Consider the following 18,865-nt stretch of genomic DNA (forward strand, 5'->3'; position numbering starts at 1 on the left):
AGAACAAACTGTTTATATACTGCTTGATTTTCTTTAATCTTTTTACTAACTTGCTAAGGTATATTTCCATTATTGTCTATTTTTTGCATCAATTAAGTAAATAAATTTCTGCATCATTGAATGTCTGCATTATTGATATGTAAACATGGCCTAGTGAAAATACTTGAGACAAAGAAGATGCACATTTCTGTTCAAGAAATAAAATTCTCTCAATCAATACAGTAGCTTCTTGTCATTAACATCGATGTGTACTCTAAACCAAAGGCCACCTTTTCTTTCTTTCCCCAACATGACTCCTCCCCTCCCTAAATTTTTCCTCAAAATCAATAATCAATGTTTTTCTGCTATCGTCGAATTGTCTCAAGTATTTTCGTTGAATCGAATTGAATTCTGAGCGGTATAGTAATTTGCAAAATTTCAGCCTGGGAGATGCATTTTTAGCCGTTAAAGAAGGCTCAGTTTCAAAAATTTTCTTGCTTATTGGGAACAGGCCCCCCTCCCAAGTCCAATTTCGCGGCCCCCGCTCTGTGGTGGCACGAATAACAAGTTGAAATTAAATCTATCTTAATCGTTTAGATAGTTACCCTACTGCACATTTAATTCAATGTTATCCTGAATAATCCACTCTTTTGGCAACAAACTAGCTACTTTTTATAATATTTTCGAGTTTTCTACCGTTAGGAACAACTGACGACACCTCAGAGAAGATTATTTTGCTGCTATTTCTTACTTCTCAGCTTAAACTACAGAAGCTACGGCACCTTACGGTGGGCAAGATGGTGGGGTTGCCTCTCGGTGGAAAACAAGAAACTCTTTCGTACCATTTTTGAATAATTCACTTACTTAACCATAGATAATAATGGCAAGTCATTTAAATTTTAAAGCTATTTGGTCAAGAATCTACAAGAATAATCTTGAACTTTTGATGAGCAAAAAATGAGAATAGTCATTGCAAACTTGTATTTGGTTGTGAAAGAATTCGTATTCCTGCTATCTCCGTTGAAACACATGATATTAGTAATTTTTACTTTATAGCTCTTCGTGGCAACCACACGAAATGATGATCCAAGCCGACGTTGCATTTGCAGCTAATAATTGGCCAAACTTATCCTTATATGACATCTATAACGTTTTTGTGGGAAGTCTTCAATGAAGCACATGAGAAAATGTTTTAAATTTAGAATAACTTGCTGTCACCGAAGACTTTCGCCAATTCATCACAAACACGCTAATGATAAACTTTTTGAACTCTAAATGCATGTGATCAAATTTAACGGGTAGCAGTTGGTATGGTACTGTATCAGAAACAGGGGCGTAGTCAGTGGCGTAACGCAGTTAAGCGCCCCGACCCAAAAGGGCTCCCAAATTATATTTATATCCATGTTTTTAAAACTTCGCTCAAGTTCACCTTAATTCCAAAAACTTTCAAATTTCGTCAGCTGAAGCTTCTAAAAATCAAACTCTTCCTAATTAACGAATAAATGTTCTCATTCATACTTTTTGCTATCGTGTTTGACAAAGATGGATAGGACTTTCTTGCAGTCAATAAATAAGGTCCTCATCTCAGTGTTTTCCCTTAAGGACTTAGATGCCTCAGCTACTCCACTGGATATAGTGCTTAAAAAAGAACAATGAGGACCCTTGAAATAATTTTCTCAAAAAGCAATTACAAAAAGTGTAAATTTGCTACTTTTCAGCATTAACAAGAGGGCTCCGGCCTAGAAAACAATACATGCATTATACACATCCAATGCGGTTTCGATTAAATATGTCGTGTGTCTAATCTTCTTTAATCTAAACCCTAAGAACCAAGCCCCAGCATCTGTGAAAAATAAAAACTGTCACCCTGAATCTAAATTTACTGGCTCTAATTCAAAAAAGGGTGTAGGTTTATTTATGTATCAGCTACAAATCCTCTTCTAATCAAATAACTTGACAAAACTGACTGTAATCATAAAGATCATAAAGGACCAGTGGTCATGAACCATTGGTGACTGGCGTTAGGATCCACCTCGACACAAGCCAATGACGTCACTAATAAGATGAAAGGATAATTCAAATACTTGTCATCATCAGAAAAAATTCCCAAACGTTTGCTTCCTCATCGATTTAAAAACCTGTTCTTAAAAACAAAGGGTACAATCGCCTTTCAGAAGTGAACGGATGACTTATTTTAACCCAACTGTTTTCTTCTCTTCTATTTGAATCACTGGTTGGCCATTTTCATCCAAAACCGGTACTTCATTTGCAATATGGGATTTTCTGCGCCTTCAGTTTGTTTGTCTTTAGATAACTCTAGGCAATGGGTGTAAATTTTCCCATAGGTAGGATAAAACGTTCTAAAAATGATGCTTTTTGCATATATTTATAGACATTTGTATCCAAAACCGGTACTTCCTCTGAAATACGGGGTTTTCTGTGCCTTCAGTTTGTTTGTCTTTAGATAACTCTAGGCAATGGGTGTAAATTTTCCCATAGGTAGGATGAAACGTTCTAAAAAAGGATGCTTTTTGCATATATTTATAGAAATAAGTTTACGTCACTTCTGAGAAAATTGTAAATTCTAAGAATAAAACCACATTGAAATGTTTGAAATGTAATATATGAAATTTAATGTTTTTATTGCAAAATTATAAATGCAAAATTTGATATAACCAACCTAAAATACATTGAAATTTTAATTGAAAGCAAACTGTTGAATTGAAAGAACTTATGAAAAACAGACTTTTTTAATCGTTGGACATTGGGGATGTCAGTTTAGCTTTTTTCTGCTAAAGTTGGATATTTCCTCAATAATGCTTTCTGTTGAGTAACTGTCGTGTGCAAGGGGCCCACTGAAAAGGGGCGGGGGCACTTTATCAGCTTAATAGATAGCACAGAATAGAGAGAGGCAGAAGGGACACAAGCCAGATTCGTTGAAGCCTGAATTTTTTGGCGCATGCGCTAGCTTACTTTCACCGGAACGAGATTAAGCTCGTATTTCTCGCTGCAAAGTCATCGAGACCTACAGAATTTTTCTTTCCTAATCGAGAAATAATAAAATCAATTATCATGTCGGATACTGCTAAGAAACAACCAGACAGTAAGAAGAAGAGGAAAAGAGCTCTCTCTATTCTGTGTAGATAGGGAGTCTTATATGGTATGAGCGAGTTTCAGGGAAAGGGGGTCATTATCAGGGGTCAGGGGCATGACGAAAACGGACATCATTTTATTACATTGACATATTTAGGCCAATGCCCTTAAAGTAAAGCTAGAGCCTCTTAAAAGAAATTGAGGGGTACCAAACAGGCTTAAACCATCATTCAATCAAGATTTAGCCAATCAGTGAGTGTGATTCTACTCACACGCTCATTGATTGGCTAATATTGATGGCAGATGGCATCTGTCGATTACTTTTAATATTGTAGTACTGTTGTAATCCATTATCTGCAATATCTATAATATGTTATGTATCTTTATATTGTAGTGACCTAATTTTTGACATTGGTTTACAAACGATGCACTAAGGGTTCTTGCACCAACAAAGGGGTAGAAGACTTTCAGCTGGAGCCTGGAAAAAGGTGAAAGCACGTGTCTCTGGCCACCTGATTCGTACGCCATATTTTTTCTGTGGACGAGCATTAGGCCCGAGAAAATATACACGACTTGCACTTGGCAGGGTTTTTATGCGAGATACCTAATAATAAGAGAAAAATAGGGAAAATCGCAACCAACTTGATTATTCTCACAACTGTTTCTAGGTTCAGGAAGCGCGTCGTCCCCGGATTTACTGACAAACATTTGCTACAGTCTCTGCGGAAAATCTATTTGTGATTCGAAAAGCTAATGGAATACCAAGTTTGCCAAGTCAAAAAGATCAATGAAACAGCACTTGTGTTGTGAAAATATTTGCACATTTTTTACAAGAGCACTTAGAGTCTCCTTGCCAAAGTGCGTCAAACGCATATCTGGTTTATGTGTTACTGGCGCAGGTAGCTGAGGCCACCTCGCATCCGTGTAGGACGTGACTGATTTGCGTTTACACTACGTAGGCCAAGCAGAGAATTCATCCATTAGCAAATCAAAAGTTTTTACATGCCTGAGCGATAGCAAATATATTCCACTGTAAACAACAAGACTTTGAGACACGGCTGGGAACAAAGATCCATACTCTTGAAATTGAAGGGATTTTGATTATATCGACCTTCTTTATCAAATAAATGCGGCTATTTTAAAAAAAACCTGGTACTTATAGGCGAAAATAAGAGCCTGTGTACGAACTGTTAAGTTTAAACAAACGCAATACGCTATGGATACACTAGGAAGAAAACGACAGCGCCTAATGGCGGTGCAACGAGATATGGGCATCTAGCCCTCCCAGCCCCTATGTCTCCTACGCCTATTTAACTACTTTTCTTTCCCAAGTAGCAGCAAAATCGATTTTGAATTTCGCTTCAGTCCAACAAAAGTGATCGGGGAGGGATAACAATTTGGCAAAGAATACTTCGTGAAGTGATTTGATGATTTAAGAATTTCCTTTACGTAATACAAATCTAAACATTCGATTCTGGCTACATTCAAATCTTAAATAATTGCTTAGAAATTGAATTCTGTATCCAGTGGCTATCGAGAAACTAACCATGGGGGGGGGGGGTGATTGCCGAGAGAGCAGGACATCCATACACCTCCTCTATCAGTTCATACGAGGGCTGCTACAGATACACCAGAAGGCAGAACATAAACCTTAAGGATGTGAATGGTGACACTTCCCTTGTGAAATGACCGAGGCTGAAGAAGCATCGAGAGAAGACACAAGAAAAGATCAACGAAAAAAGATGGTGTTTCAGCTTGCGTGGTATGCCCGCAAATGACGTCATTTGGCAGCCAGAACGCAATTTTTACTGAAAGGGGGCGCGAAAAGACCAAATACAACGGTCATACACTCTTCTAGACCCTAATTGAGAGATATATGGGTGTGCCCCAATAGAATAATTACAGTTCTAGAGTCGGTTTATTTGGCTCTGGTAGCCTCTAACGAACCCTAACAACAAGATAATCGATTTGATTAATTGATTTTTTCTCTACCATTACCCTGCTGGTATTGCAAGTCTGCTTTGCATGGAGAGAGTGTGCATGGAGAGAGTGCCGTCGCAGATGCATTAGGCTACACAAAATGGCATTAAAACAGAGTACAGGCAAACCTAAACCAAATTGACAGCAAGCCACATTATGAATAGATTATTATTGTGACATTAATCTAGAAAGAATTTGCTAAGTTTAGAAATATTATAGGAAATGCTTCGAGTTTTTAAATAAAAATCGACCGCAAGTATGTTGGTCACAAACTTATGAATAATGGTTCTTACTGAAAGAATATTGAATCCAAAAACAATTCATCGATGGAATACAACAGAAATGTCTACCGGTAGAGGGATTGGGAAGCTAGTTCAATGCTGAAGAACTCAGGTTGTTTTAAAGCTGCAGTAAAAAGGTAAAAAAGCCTTGGCCCCCCCCTTTTGCTAGCCTTGCCCCCCCCTCCATTTTCAAATTCGTGGCGTGGATCCCTGATACCGATGCTAGAGCCGAAAAAGCATGATTCATCTGGTTCCGAATGATTCATCTGTAATAAATGGAAATAATCAAAATTCCTGTTGGATTGAAACTTCTACGACGGGCAAGGGAAAGCAAACAGTTACGAGAACTTTACAATTCATATGTGTACTTAAAATAAATGAACTGCCTCAAATCGTGGCTTAACAACTTACTGATTCTATTAGTAGGGGCAATTGATTATGAGTATAAGACTTTAAAAAGGAAGAAAATGGTAGAAGGTCGCATTTTTACACCAAAGCAGGAGAGATGATCTACTTCGTGACACCGTCTCCCTCGCCGTCTCCGGGCACTGCAGTCTGTGAAATCATTTTTCTTTATTTAGCGTCCCCAGCATTTTGGGGGTAACCGGCCTTATGTTCTTCCAGCTAGAACTTTGGGCAGGCACAGTTCACTAGTCTAAAAGTTGGTGGGCTGAAATGGGAGTGACCGAATTTTTTTTAGACCACGCTCTTTAGAGCATCGAAAAACGTCCCTTTTAGTAAATACTTGCTTCTTCCCCCTTACCTTTTATAAGCAATCCGATTCAGAGAAGATATCAATTACTAAAGAAATATATTTAACAAGGTAAGACACCTAAAAGTGAACAGAAAAGGGTTCCCAGTCAAGAAGAGATGCTACTACTTAGGATCCGTTAGCGTAAACTTTCAAAGTTTGCATTAGAGTAAATTTTCTAACAAATTTCTAACCTATTATTGCAAAAAAAGTTGGGGGGAGGGGGGGCTCATGCTAGCCTAATGGCTGCGCGGTGCCTGGCTTTGGATTGGCAATTGTTGCAAAGAATGCCTTCTCATAAAAGAGCACTCGAGAGTTAAACGCCAATAAAATCTAAATAAATACACTGAGCAGTTGTAGATGCGTTTGTGAAAGCAAACACGTGTTATCCCCAATCCCAGGTCCACCTCAATTTTTAGCTTTAATTGAGATCGATAAGAAAAAATATTCTTGTTTACACGATGCAATTATGGAGTAACTTGCATCGTACAAACAAACTTTTACTACTATGGACTATTGCAACTTATTTACGTGGAGAAAACAATCAATGAAGTGATTCTGCGCCGTACGCTGTTGCCTGACAATATAGAATGTTATCATTCAAGACAAGCTGTGATAGTAAATGGCCTAGGAAAGAAGGAAAGACCTACAGTGGTGTACTTAACCCGGATTTGCAGGGATAAGAGATTTTGTAGCTTTTGATGTTCGAAAGAAGTTAGGATCATGAGAAAGTGGCTTCCAAAGGAAATGTCATTGAGCTTATTTTAAAGTGTTTAGGAACAGCTACTCAGTCAAAATACCGCCAAAACACCACAACGGAGAATCCGATTAAATGAACAAAATCCGATATGTCTGAATATGGCTTTCTACAAGCAAAGCAAGAGCAATTACTTACAGGGCAGAGAGACTTGAGCATAAAACCAGAAACTGAAGCACAGACCGGACAGTTCGGGTCTTCCCAGGGACAAAAGGGGGCAAGGAGCAGAAAATATCTTTATAAATGTCTGGACAGAGACATTCACCGGTACACCTTTGATTATGAGTCAAAAGGGTAAATAGAAAAGAAATTGTTGTTAAGAGTATCAAAAATTGGGTTGGGTGGGATAACTTAGAGCCCGAGCAGATTGTGCATTATATTGTAATATTTTAAGATCCATTGTAAATATGTATGTTATTTTACTTTATTCAAGTTTTTCTTATGTTAGATGCATGGCCCCGTGTAGGCCTGCATGGCTGAATGGGCTACCATGCTTAAATAACTGAAAATGAAATGAAATGAAAGGATTTATTCCTCTATCCATTTTATTCGTCATCTGCGAGGCTGCTTTAGCCAAATGCTGGCATTAAATAACTCGTAAAACGTTTCAAGCTACGCAAAGTGCAAATTTTGTCGAAATCGAGAAAGAAAATTTAAATCTTTGCATCTGTGCTTCTTTATGACAACATTTTAGAAAAGAAACTTGTGTTTTCACACCAAAATGGTCAATTGTTTAGAGGACTACCTTGCATGGTATGGTAACCTGGAACAAATATGAACGTTTGATCAAATGAAATTCAGTCAAGTTTGTGACAGGGTACGCCTTTTTGGTGTCCCTTGGGCTTTTGTTTTTGGCACAGATAGCATGATTGTCAAGTTCTGTGATCATTGTGACAGGGCTTGAGTAAGATAACATTTAAGCCAAAGCAACAAGCATGCAAGTGTGCATTGGCCTTGGGTATATAAACATTATTTTGGTAGGGCAACATGAAGTTGGACTGTTGGACTGTAAAGAGCAAAGTTTTTTGTAGGAAAGTCATGCTTTTATTGAATAAAATGTCAAACTGTTGATGAAAATTTTAAGCTTCAACTATTTCTTACACATCACCAAAGCCGGTATGCAATGCGATGTTACGCAGGGGAAAATTATGTTCTTGTTTTATCTACTACCATGCGATTAAAAAAAGCTGAAGATTTTACCACTCAGCTAATTAGGAACCAGGGGCTCACGCACTCCGAAACCACTCTTCAGATATGCCCCTAGCCATCCGGGCCAAAATAGCACGTATGGTAACGGGTCTAAGGCCGCGATTCATTTAAAGTTCTCCCAGATCAGGCCATTGTTATTCGTAGAAAAAGTTTCCTTTGCTGAACGTCTATTTCTTGCAAAATCGACACATTTTAACAATTATGTAAATAATTCTTACAATATTTACAAAGCTAACATACTAATTTATATAGTTGCTTTATTTACATAAAAAATAATGGAAGGGGATTCTGAATAAATCTATTCAAAATTCTTAATTCTTGTCAAGTCATAAAAGACTTGTGCAAAAGTAGTTATAAACAGTAAGATTCTCGAGTTTTCACATACCAATCTATCTTTCACACTCAAGAACTGTCAGTTCGTATCTCTTAGCTGTTTACCAGTGCCTATATCCATTTGCTCTCTACGTTGTATATAAAAGATTGTTTTCCAATGCTTTGGGGATTGTACGTTGCTAAAATAGAAAAGAATTCGCAATTTCTTTCGCTTGATATCTAATTTGAGAGAGAGTGTAGTGTTCTTTGTTGTTTTTACCTTTGGTAATTCATATGTAAGTTGTCTTAGTTTCTCGTGATGCCACAGAGTAGTCATTGTATTTTGCACCCAGTGGCATCGTCCTTGTAGTGTCGTTAAGTATTTTGTAGGTAGTGTAACTAATAAATTTGTATTGTAAATTTTAATTGGCATGCAAAAAAAATTTGCAATTGTACTGCTTACGCGCTGATAATTCAAGAACAAATTAAGAACAATCCAGCCCGGGGTTTTTTCAGAAATTAAGAACAGCCAACCTGAACTTCGATTTACTGGTTCTTATAAAAAGAATTTATTATCATGCATAGATGCTATATACACTAAGGAAGATTTTTCCTGGAATTATCTTTTTACATTTGGGTATGACTTTGCATAGTTGTCTCTGTGACAAATTAAGCTGAGAAACTAAAAGTTATATTCTTAAAGGAAACAAGCAAATGCTGATCTTGTAGTTCTCCTCACGATAGTTCCAGTCATTACCTAGAGATTCGTCCTAAACTCCAACGTGCTCTTTATCTTCGCTTGGGAAAGAGGTAGGTTGTCCCTAGCTGCTACTAGTAGCTCTTGTCCCCTTAGATCAGACACAATGAGCACTGAAAAACATTGGTGAAGTTTGGAAGCCTTAAAGGCAATATGTCCCCTCAATGATTGGCTAATATGAACTATAGCTTATCCCGCCTTAACGAATTACGCTGCTCGCTTTTGAAACTGCGATGGACGACATTTGAAACTGCGAGCAAAAAGGCTATCGAAATGAAAAGAAGGTTTAATTGCTGGAATTGAATGATGATAATGGAAGCATTTATTTTCCCTTTTGACATATCTGTCGCAGAAACCAAACAGGGAAGCAAATTTTTCTAGCCACAGCTTCACTACAACGGAAACACGGCCATTTGATTCAAAAGCTCTGGAATCAAAGTTGTCCCTGATTGGTTTAAATCGTGAATTTCACTCCCGTTAAAATAAAAAATTGAGCACAATAGGGGACAGACTGCCTTTAAAGGCAATCTGTCTCGTTGTGGATTGGTTAACGAGAACAATAGCTGGAACAATGGCCTAAACACGATTCCAGCGTTCCGCCATATTTTTTACAATGCGATAAATTAAAGGGGGACTGGAAACAATAAAAATCCCTTTGTTCTTATAACCAATCAACGTCGTGACAGATTGCCTTTAAGATAGTAATAATGTTTTAGCTTTTGTCTTCTTCACATAAAAACAGGAACAGAAAGCATGGAATAAGAATCGGTTTCTCACCTGGGCCTGGTTCAGACTCATTGTCTTGTAGTTCCTGGCCCATCAGACGGTTGGTGGTTGAAACGAATACTGAGCTTGTGACATATCTGCGCGGTTCACCTTCGTAGTTGACAAGATTGTAATGGCCAGGTCCAGGTAGCGGTGGCGAAGGGGGTAGTGGCATAGCGGGTGCTGAGATGCACAGGTAATGCTGTCTCCTAAAGGCAAACAACATATCAAATCAGTGTTATCAAATACTTGTTTTCACTTCTTTTCTTTAAAATGAGGCTTGTAGGCTAAAGGGCGCATCAATACGATTACCATAATTAAAAGTTAACAAGATTTCCGTAATTGTAAATTAACAATCCCTCTTAGATAACAGCATATCAAAGCCGTTAGTATAATAAATAAATTGCAAGGGCCGCAAAACTGCACAAGGGTGGACAAACGGTCTGTTTTGTCAAAGACTGAAATGGCGGGTCTACAACATTTTGAGCTCAAAGATGTCACTTAGATTAATTCTTATGCCTGTTCTTATGTCTACTATTATACCTAGATAAGACGTACCAAGAAGCTTACCTGTAAAAAGTACCTCAAACTACCAAACGCCTCCCAGTTTTTTCATAAGATTACAACGAATCAGAATCGAGCTTGAGCAACTTTAGCACCAATCCAAACCGCGCAACCCCCCCCCTCCCCCACCTAGTGTAATAGGACTGGATGCTAGTCTAGACAATTACATGTCAATTTATGTTGCTTCTTATAGAGTGTATTGTTATAGTCCTCAAGATTTGTTCAAAAATGATATAAAACTCATTGGGGGGGGGGGGGGAGTATACTGTATGCTTCTGTCAATAACAATTGTAAAATGCTTTGCTTTTTGCCATAGCTAACATGAATCAAATAATGAGGGAAAATTTTGCAAAAAGGGCGTTTCCCCGCATTCGAGAGTGTTTGAAGGGCGTGGTCCAAAAAAATTCTGGGGGCTATGCCCCAGACCCCCCCACTTCTGCAGCCCTGGGTACGCCACTGCTCATAACTTACAGCTAATACTAGCTTTTAAAACTTTATACGTTCTATCAAAACTGATACACGATATCTTTTAACCAAAGAAAGTTTAACTTCTTTACAACTGTTATTAGTTTGCACACGAAAGTACACCATAGTTACACTAGATGCAATATGTTTTAAGAAAAAATAGATGTAATTGCCTAGCAATATACACTCGTATATCCGAACTATTTTCAGCTAAATAAAATTCATAGGCATTAGCTCAAATTCTCTGCAAAATAGCTAGTATTTCATGCGATTTGCCATCCAACAGATATTAACAACTCTATATTATATTGATGGCAATGAGCAGTGTCGTAATGTAGGCATCTGGGGCCCCAAGGAAAACACTGACACGGGCCCCCCAATTTACGGACTGCAAGAAAGTACCATCCAACATCGCAGAGCACATCAAACACAAAAGCCAGATGCAAAAATTGTAATTTTTGTCAAATAGAGGAAGCTGAGCTATAAAAGCATTAACTGAAGAACTGTAAAAAAATTTCAAAAATGAGGTGAACATGAAAAAAGTTTTAAAAACATTGATATAGAAATCATTTGGGGGCCGCTGTTGGTCGAGCGTCCTTAGCGATCGAATTTAGGTGCCCTAAAATGTGTTAAGCCATTGGCAATGAGCTGAAACAGAAAATGCTTGGGTTATTTGTTACTGGTAAACTGTGAAGCTGAGCGAAATTTATCAAGCAAGTATCGAAAGCTATTAATCAAGAACTTACGGTAGGCGTTTTCGATCCGGTATTGCCTGAGGCTCGAAAGGGCGGTATGAGCCAGGACCAGGATAAGAGTTGATGTTCTGCAACATCCCTCTTTCCGTAGTCGATTTAAAAGGCGCAGTTGCATGGCGGGGGTTGGCTTTCGTGATTGCGTCATCGACATTGTAAGCCCCTGAGTAGAAAAAGCTAATGAATAGGCAGAGAAACATACAGGAAAATACTGAAGAATAAAAATGCCTTGTTATGTGAATCTGCATCTGTTTAGATCAGAAAGTAGGCTTTAACAAAGAAGGTTCAGTGGATCATCTTCATAAAAGCAATTAACATTTGCTCAAGAAAAGGTAGAAGGTAGTTGTTAGTTAGCTGTGAACATTATTGTCTTGTAATGACACCTTTGACAAAGAAAAATTAAGAACAAACTTTGAGGAATTGTTTTTTATACATGCGATCTCTTAAAATGAATATCCCTCTAGTTGCGAAAAACGTATTCAAGTAAAAAATATGTCAAAACAGACCGAAGTTGCTTAACACAGATCTAAGTAGCAACTTCCTTAAAAATTTGACGCTATTATGAGGTTTCGAAAGGAACAGAAAACTGTTATTGCCATCTTGTGAATGTGGAACTCAGTTCGCAGCATTCAGCAGGTTAACACTTTTTCCCAAGAATTGCAGAATAATTACAGATTGAGGGGGCTTAAACGTTTTTTTGGGGAATGTTAAAGGTGCTAAAAACCAAGAGAAAGCGACTTTTTGTACTGTTTTTTTGGTCGAGCAAGGCGAAGCTTCCTCAGCCCCCCCCTCTCCCCCAGCACCCATTCCTACTTTCGCAGTCACTGCCTTTAAGGTATAAAGTATTTATTGTTCTGTTTTGTGTGAGTCCTGACTTTCTCAAACAGGAGAAAAAGGACAGAATTATACCGAGGGTAGGCTGTCAAAGTGATGTCCAGTGTAACATAAAGCTTATTCTGCATTGTTTTGAAGAGTGTCATTAAACCTAAAAACCTTGCAGAAGAAGATAAAATACAGTCTAAAAAGATCAAAGTAGATATACGTAAGTTACATCATTTGTTTTAGATAATGGTTTCATAGTCATTAAGAATGCAATTATCTTGCTTAAGCAATACCTGGTGCAGGATTCGCTTTCATTACTTTGAAATTCAGCAGATCTCTTCTTGACCTGGAAACAATTTGACGTTGAAAAATCTCTTTCAGAAATGACTATCATGTTAGTATGAAGAACATCACAATGCCTGTTTAATCAAGCAACTCATAACTATCCATCGAACTAGAGGTGAATTGTTGGCAAAGTACTCAATGTCAGCTGAATTTTTTATTTTCATGACACGAAGCAAATTCATATGTAAAATTCCAGAACAAGACTACAAATTACGACAATGATTATAAGAAACTAAGTTTTAAGGTATTGTGGTATTGACATGTTATTAAAATGAGACGTTCGTTAAAAAATGGTGGAAAGAGTGAGTAAATTTTCAGGCTTAAAAGATCATGTTGCTATGCTAAATCTGCGAAAAACTGGAAGGACTAAATCGTTCTGTGAGGTTGCTGAAACAAACATGCATTCAATCATGAAGTTGATGCTGACATGAAGTTGATGTAAAAGAAATATGGTACAGTTACCTTGATTTGAAAGCCGCTAAAGCAGCAACATTGTTCTCACGTGCAATGCGGCCAGTAACTTTATTCGAAATCTGTACATCAGAAAAAATATTATACCAATTACTGGAGATGAATGAGTAAAATTTTTTAACAAACTGAAATAGAAATAAAAAATTTCTCAATCTGGATGTCACATTTTACTTTTCATAAATGGCCAAACGACAAATTCTTCCCTTAATGTTATGAACTTGACAGTTTTATCAATAAAATTCTTATTTCTCTGAATTCAGATGAAAAATTTGCAAATGGATAAAGATCTGAACAGTAGTAAGAAAAGAACAAATCATATACGGAAAGTCCCGTGGAGAAGATAAAGGCTTGTCAATTAGTACAGTGATACGACAACTTGCAAGTCCATTGCAGAGTGCTGCAAGTCAAAGAAACAGCACTAAATGCGTTGGTCTTGCTGCTTTTCTAAGATTAACGCAAAATAAGGTAATCCGTCAGCTAAGAAACAAGTAAGGGCTTGCTGATATTGAGGAAAACATCCCACCTTCTAGCCTGTGAATTGAGAGGTGAGATCCTACCCTCCTATAGAATCGTTTGTATTTTTCGTCTTACGTTTATATGGCAAACGTGCCATCCTGGCTAAGTCAGACCCCACTACGTAAATTTTAATATACACGCCATCAAATTTCACCCCATTTGTCAGCACACATGCTGAAAGGTGGGGTGATTTTCTCCACATAATGTTATCCCACCGGCCAGCTTATGGTCTGAGAGGTGGGTTAAATTTGCTCATAAAAACAGACCCTTATAACCACCTTGTTCTACGCACAAAGACATGATAAAGCATGATACTCACAACATATTTGTTTGGTGCTGGTGTTGAAAATTTGTGCTGCTGATCATCTTTATTTACAGCAATCGGCAAGTGAAAATTACTTCAAGGAAACGGATAAATAGGTGAGTACATGATAAATGTTGGGTAGGTTCTAAAAGACAGATATAGATTGCCCAAACGTTTAGCATCTTAGACATAAAGAAGAACAAGATAAGTTGCGGACAAGGGCCTTCACTTTCACAAAATTAAGAAGCTTTGGCATCCAATCTTATTTGACTAATTATTCCACTATCTTGCTAATATTTTGAAACTGGCGCAAGAAGACCTGTACATTGTGCTACTTTACTACTTTAAGCTACATTATAGAACACTGCAACAGTAGGTAGCAGCCATCAAGATCTATTGTATGAAGCCGAAACGCTATTAAGCATGATCAAACACTACCTATGACCAGGGTAGAAAAATTAATTCCACTATTGGAAGGTTCAGAATAATCTTCTTTATCAATTAACGTTTATGTTTTTATGTTTTTTGGCAAAGCAATTTGAAAATTTCACAATAAAGTAATTGAACCGCAAATTGTGTTAGCAAAAAGAGTACAAGGCAACAATAAAAAAAACTTTAAATAAAACAAAAAAATAATGAAATTTTTAACTGGAATGAAAATGGGCTTAGATAATTTAAAAAAAATGGCAATGTAGCGATACATCATGTTAAAACTATGCACACCAATTTTCAAAATGCAAAAAGAATTTTCTAGCACCCAGTTTAGAGATTTGATTCTTATTCTAGACTCTCAGCAAAGACTATGGTGCATTAAAAAAATTCAGAAAATAAATAATCTTGAAAAACCAGCAATCAGGACTGAAAGATCATATATTCGAAAGATCTATGAAAATTAATGCTGTATCAGTTAAGAAAATGCAAGAGATTTCAAATACCTTGTGCAAGATGCTTTGTTGAAATCACTGCTTGCCTGATAAACTGGATTGTATTGACCTGTAAAAAGGTGTTTATATCTCTGTAAATCCAAGGTTTATCTCTCCATTACTATTAAAATGCACAAGAGAAAACTTATAATAGTTAAACACTGGAATACAATAGCAAAAAAGCAGGGACGTCTCCAAAGGGGGGATTGGGGATGCTGTACCCCCAAACACTTGGTCTGTCGGAACAGAAAGGATTTTTGCTGGGCCAAAGTAGACATTTTTGTCTCACCCATTAGTATAATTACAGCCTTTTTGCAATAATTATAACATATTAACATTTCCATAGCAGTTGAACTTTCAAAGAATGGCACAAAAGTATGAATTTTGAAGAGGAACGCAAAAAAGCAGCATATAGGTGACTACGTTAAGGCATTTATCTTTTGGCCCTCATTTCTGCACTCCTTCAAAAAATTTTGCTGGCTTCGCCCCTGTAAAGGAGTTCTCCAGCATAGGGACTGGAAACAGGTGTAACGTTGAGGGAAGGCAGAGCTTGCAAGATTGATGAAGATGAAATGAATACACGGTGAAAAAAGAAAAAATTGTTTTAAGACTTGAACAGAATGGAGCTGAATTGCAAAGGAAGCAACTAAAAAGAATGACTTGTGCTTTAATTAATCATAAAGACACTGGGTTAATTATAACGAGATTATGAGAGCAAAGAGTCAAAATAGAAAAACAAAACTCCTACAAATAGGAGGTTCAAGGTGTCTAGAGAGATTTCAGTCACCGATGAGACAAATGACATTGGATTGAACATTTTCAAAAAGCATTTTCATTTTCAAAATTTTCTTAGAAAGATGTTAATGTTCTTGATGAGTGGACTGATGTTCTTGAAAGATCGAACAGAACTTGGAAGGACCCAAAGTCATTAGACAGATTGCTGCAAATATGAAGGTCTGAGATGATAAACAGTTTGGTTTTACCTCAAAGATGATTGATAATATCAATAGGCTAGACAAGGCCATTAACAGGGATTATGCAAATCTTTCATACAAGTTCTCCTAACAAAACTTTAATTGAGTAGACCAAACCCCCATCCATTCCAAAATAAGCTTTGGCTTCCCCTATTAAGAATGGCAAAAGCCTCCCTACATGAAAGTACAAAATACACGAAGAAGGACAAACCTGGTGCCACTGCTATCAAATTATTTTTGGATCGCTGAAATCTCTTTGACTGGAAAATATTAATAAGAATATTATTTTCAAAACTTTTTAACTTCAGGAAAACTTCAATTCTAAGCTCAGAATATACAGCTCATTTTAAGTTCAGAAGTTTCAAAGCTCAGAATATACAGATTTTTCATGTATGATAAAGGCAATGGTTTCAGGATATCATCAAGCTGTTAGAAAGTTGTAGGCACTATACAAGCAAGTAGACTTACTTGTTAACTTAGGCTAGGGGTTGACAGCTAATAGATAATGGGTTTAAAGCAATTATATTTTGGAATGGAACATAAGCTTTTGGGCAATTAGCACTCAAGTTAGGAAACATTATTCATAAAGAAAGGGACAATCAACATTTTCAAAATGTGAAGAAAATTTTCTTCTGGAATTCAAATTAGCAGCATGTTAGGCCAGTTAACTCCTTGAAACAACTAAACAAGCTGGGGCTATGATATGAAACTTTATATTTACACTCAAAATTTATAGGACAAAGTCAACACAGAAAACACACCTTAGATGCAAAAGATCCTGTCCCTTTTTTAGAAAAGGAGGTTGATTCCTTAGTTGCTTCAGATACTGGACGATAATGAGAAGGGGCTGGTCCCTCTGGCTAAAAAATGAACAGAAAGTCTATAAATTGATGATATTATCACAGGTGTATTTTATTACATTGCATCAACTGTCAAGGCATTTGAAAATAACACAATGTAGCAGCTACCTGATACAATGCAATAGAAGTGCATAAATAAAATCCAGGCCTCATGTGCGCACACCTTGGCACGCTCCTGTCGTTGCCAAGACGCCCAATAAATATCGCGCCTGGTTTATAAGAACCCTTTAAATTGCGCTCCTTGTTATTGCCAAGTTAAAGCAAACACCACTTGAATATATTTCCGGTCAATAACCAGTAAACTGTCATTGTGATTCCTGATTGTTATAAGTTTTTTAAATGGCCAGTAATTCAAAGGGTCAAATAGAGCTACCTACTTTTCGCAAGTATCACAAGGACGAAGTTATCGGATCAAAGACCGAAAAATGGAATGGGAAGACAATGATGGTTTCAATTTGGTGTAAAGTTTGCTCAAAATACAAAAGCGTTATTTTATCAAATCCTCTTTGTAAAGAAAATGCCAGGAAAGCAATTGAAAATTACGTCAATGGAACAAAATTTGATTCTTCCACTTCTTCTGACTCCGATTCTATATCGGAATTCGAGCTGGAAATTGACAAACTGCAACAATGATGTGTTTTTTTGCTTTTAATGCTCTATTAAGTAGTTTGTTTAGATATTTCTAGATACAAAGTATTTACATGCGAAAATATGCTGTTTTTGCCTACTTTAACGTAAATATATTTTTTGGTAAAACACGCGCTTAGCAAGTCGAGGCACACGTTTGAGCACATGCCTGCTAAAATGCTCACAGAGAGGCCTGAAAATCTGGCTGTAAAATTAGATTTTGCTTTATCTGTGACTTCTGAAGGCTTACAATCTAATGTTGCCTGAAGAAGAATTTTAATGATGCTATTATGATCTAAAACATTTCATATTGAACCAGAAAAACTTCGAAAGGCAATCATAAAGCTTTGATGTTAAAAACAAGCATTCTATGGGCAGATTTAAAACAGATTTGTTTACAATGGAACACCTTTCAAAACTTGACAAAAACAACAACAGAAGCAAACTCTTTCACTTGTTTTTTGGAATTAAATAATTTTAAGTACATCCAAACTTGGCTCTTAAAGGTGTACAAGCAGCAAATTCCTATTGATAAATTGTACAAACATTTGAACAACACATTTTATGCAATAGTGATGCTTTTTTGGGCCATACAAGGGTAACCTTTCCATCATTTTCTTTTAGGTTTAACATTGTATCAAAAAAATTTATTTTAATTAAATCAAATACCAGGTTTTGATCATCATTAAATCTTCGTGCTTTTGATCCAAAACCTTTACTCTCTGAATTACTGTTCACAATGGTTTGGTATTTGCTTGGAATAGATGGGGCAATATGTCTCTGACCTGAAAAAGGAAATTAAACTTATCAAGATTTGAAGCAAGAGAAAGATTTTAAACCATCTTTAAACCTAAACCTCTGACTTTTTGACCCGCATGCTTTTATCTTCTTGCTTTATATTTTTTTTAAGTGTTTATGGAAAAATGTTTCTGTAGTGCTCTAGAATCATCATGCTGCAGTAAATATATGGGTATGTTATTATTATTATCACGGGTCTGTTTGGATATTTAACAACTGAGACGAAAATTGTTAAACTCTTAGCGGTTAGATCTTTCTACTTCAAACGTTTTCTGTGTAATAAAACGGGGCTACCTACTTCTGAATGGGCGGCCAGTACTATGTTGTAAATTGAATAGTTTGGATCTCCGGTCGACTTGACTGCCAGATTTCACACTTTGTAATACACTTTGCGACATAACCTTTTTCCCTTTACAGCAAATATCTATTCAGCATCTCGTATCAGTTAATAATTTCTACCAACAAGTGCAAATAAGCAAGATTTTTCGCAACTTTGCTAGCCGACTGCTCATGTTGTTCTGAAGGACGTCCTGTTGTAGCCAATACTGTTGTCATGAGAA

At 36.9% G+C, this 18,865-nt stretch overlaps 1 protein-coding gene across 2 annotated transcripts; it reads right to left on the reverse strand.

Annotated features, from left to right (window-relative positions):
* Positions 1-4,214: 4,214 nt before the first annotated feature.
* On the reverse strand, positions 4,215-18,843 carry LOC135688764 (O(6)-methylguanine-induced apoptosis 2). Of its 2 annotated transcripts, XR_016144102.1 has the most exons (12): positions 18,604-18,843; positions 18,177-18,292; positions 16,782-16,880; positions 16,232-16,280; positions 15,059-15,116; positions 14,139-14,217; positions 13,295-13,365; positions 12,781-12,833; positions 11,660-11,828; positions 9,897-10,093; positions 8,436-8,562; positions 4,215-5,599 (listed from the first exon to the last, which is right to left on the reverse strand). XR_016144102.1 is itself a non-coding variant. In XM_065205752.2 (11 exons), the coding sequence occupies exons 1-11, from the start codon at positions 18,701-18,703 to the stop codon at positions 8,495-8,497; spliced, it is 1,059 nt and encodes a 352-aa protein (XP_065061824.1). In that variant the 5' UTR covers positions 18,704-18,843; the 3' UTR covers positions 8,201-8,494. The 2 variants fall into 2 exon arrangements, 1 of the variants encoding a protein (XP_065061824.1); XM_065205752.2 differs by lacking the exon at positions 4,215-5,599 and having other exon boundaries at positions 8,201-8,562.
* Between the last annotated feature and the right edge of the window lie 22 nt (positions 18,844-18,865).

The sequence above is a fragment of the Rhopilema esculentum genome, chromosome 9, assembly GCF_057945365.1.
Source record: "Rhopilema esculentum isolate cy_ngs chromosome 9, ASM5794536v1, whole genome shotgun sequence".
Taxonomy (NCBI): Eukaryota; Metazoa; Cnidaria; class Scyphozoa; order Rhizostomeae; family Rhizostomatidae; genus Rhopilema; species Rhopilema esculentum.

Excerpts from the sequence above, each read along its gene's own strand:
- LOC135688764 (XM_065205752.2), bottom strand. The coding sequence starts at position 18,703 with ATGTCGCAAAGTGTATTACAAAGTGTGAAATCTGGCAGTCAAGTCGAC. Across the intron at positions 14,218-15,058 it reads AACAAAGCATCTTGCACAAG|TAATTTTCACTTGCCGATTG; the intron begins GTATTTGAAATC and ends GTTTCCTTGAAG. Across the intron at positions 8,563-9,896 it reads TGAGTCTGAACCAGGCCCAG|CAACGTACAATCCCCAAAGC; the intron begins GTGAGAAACCGA and ends TTTCTATTTTAG.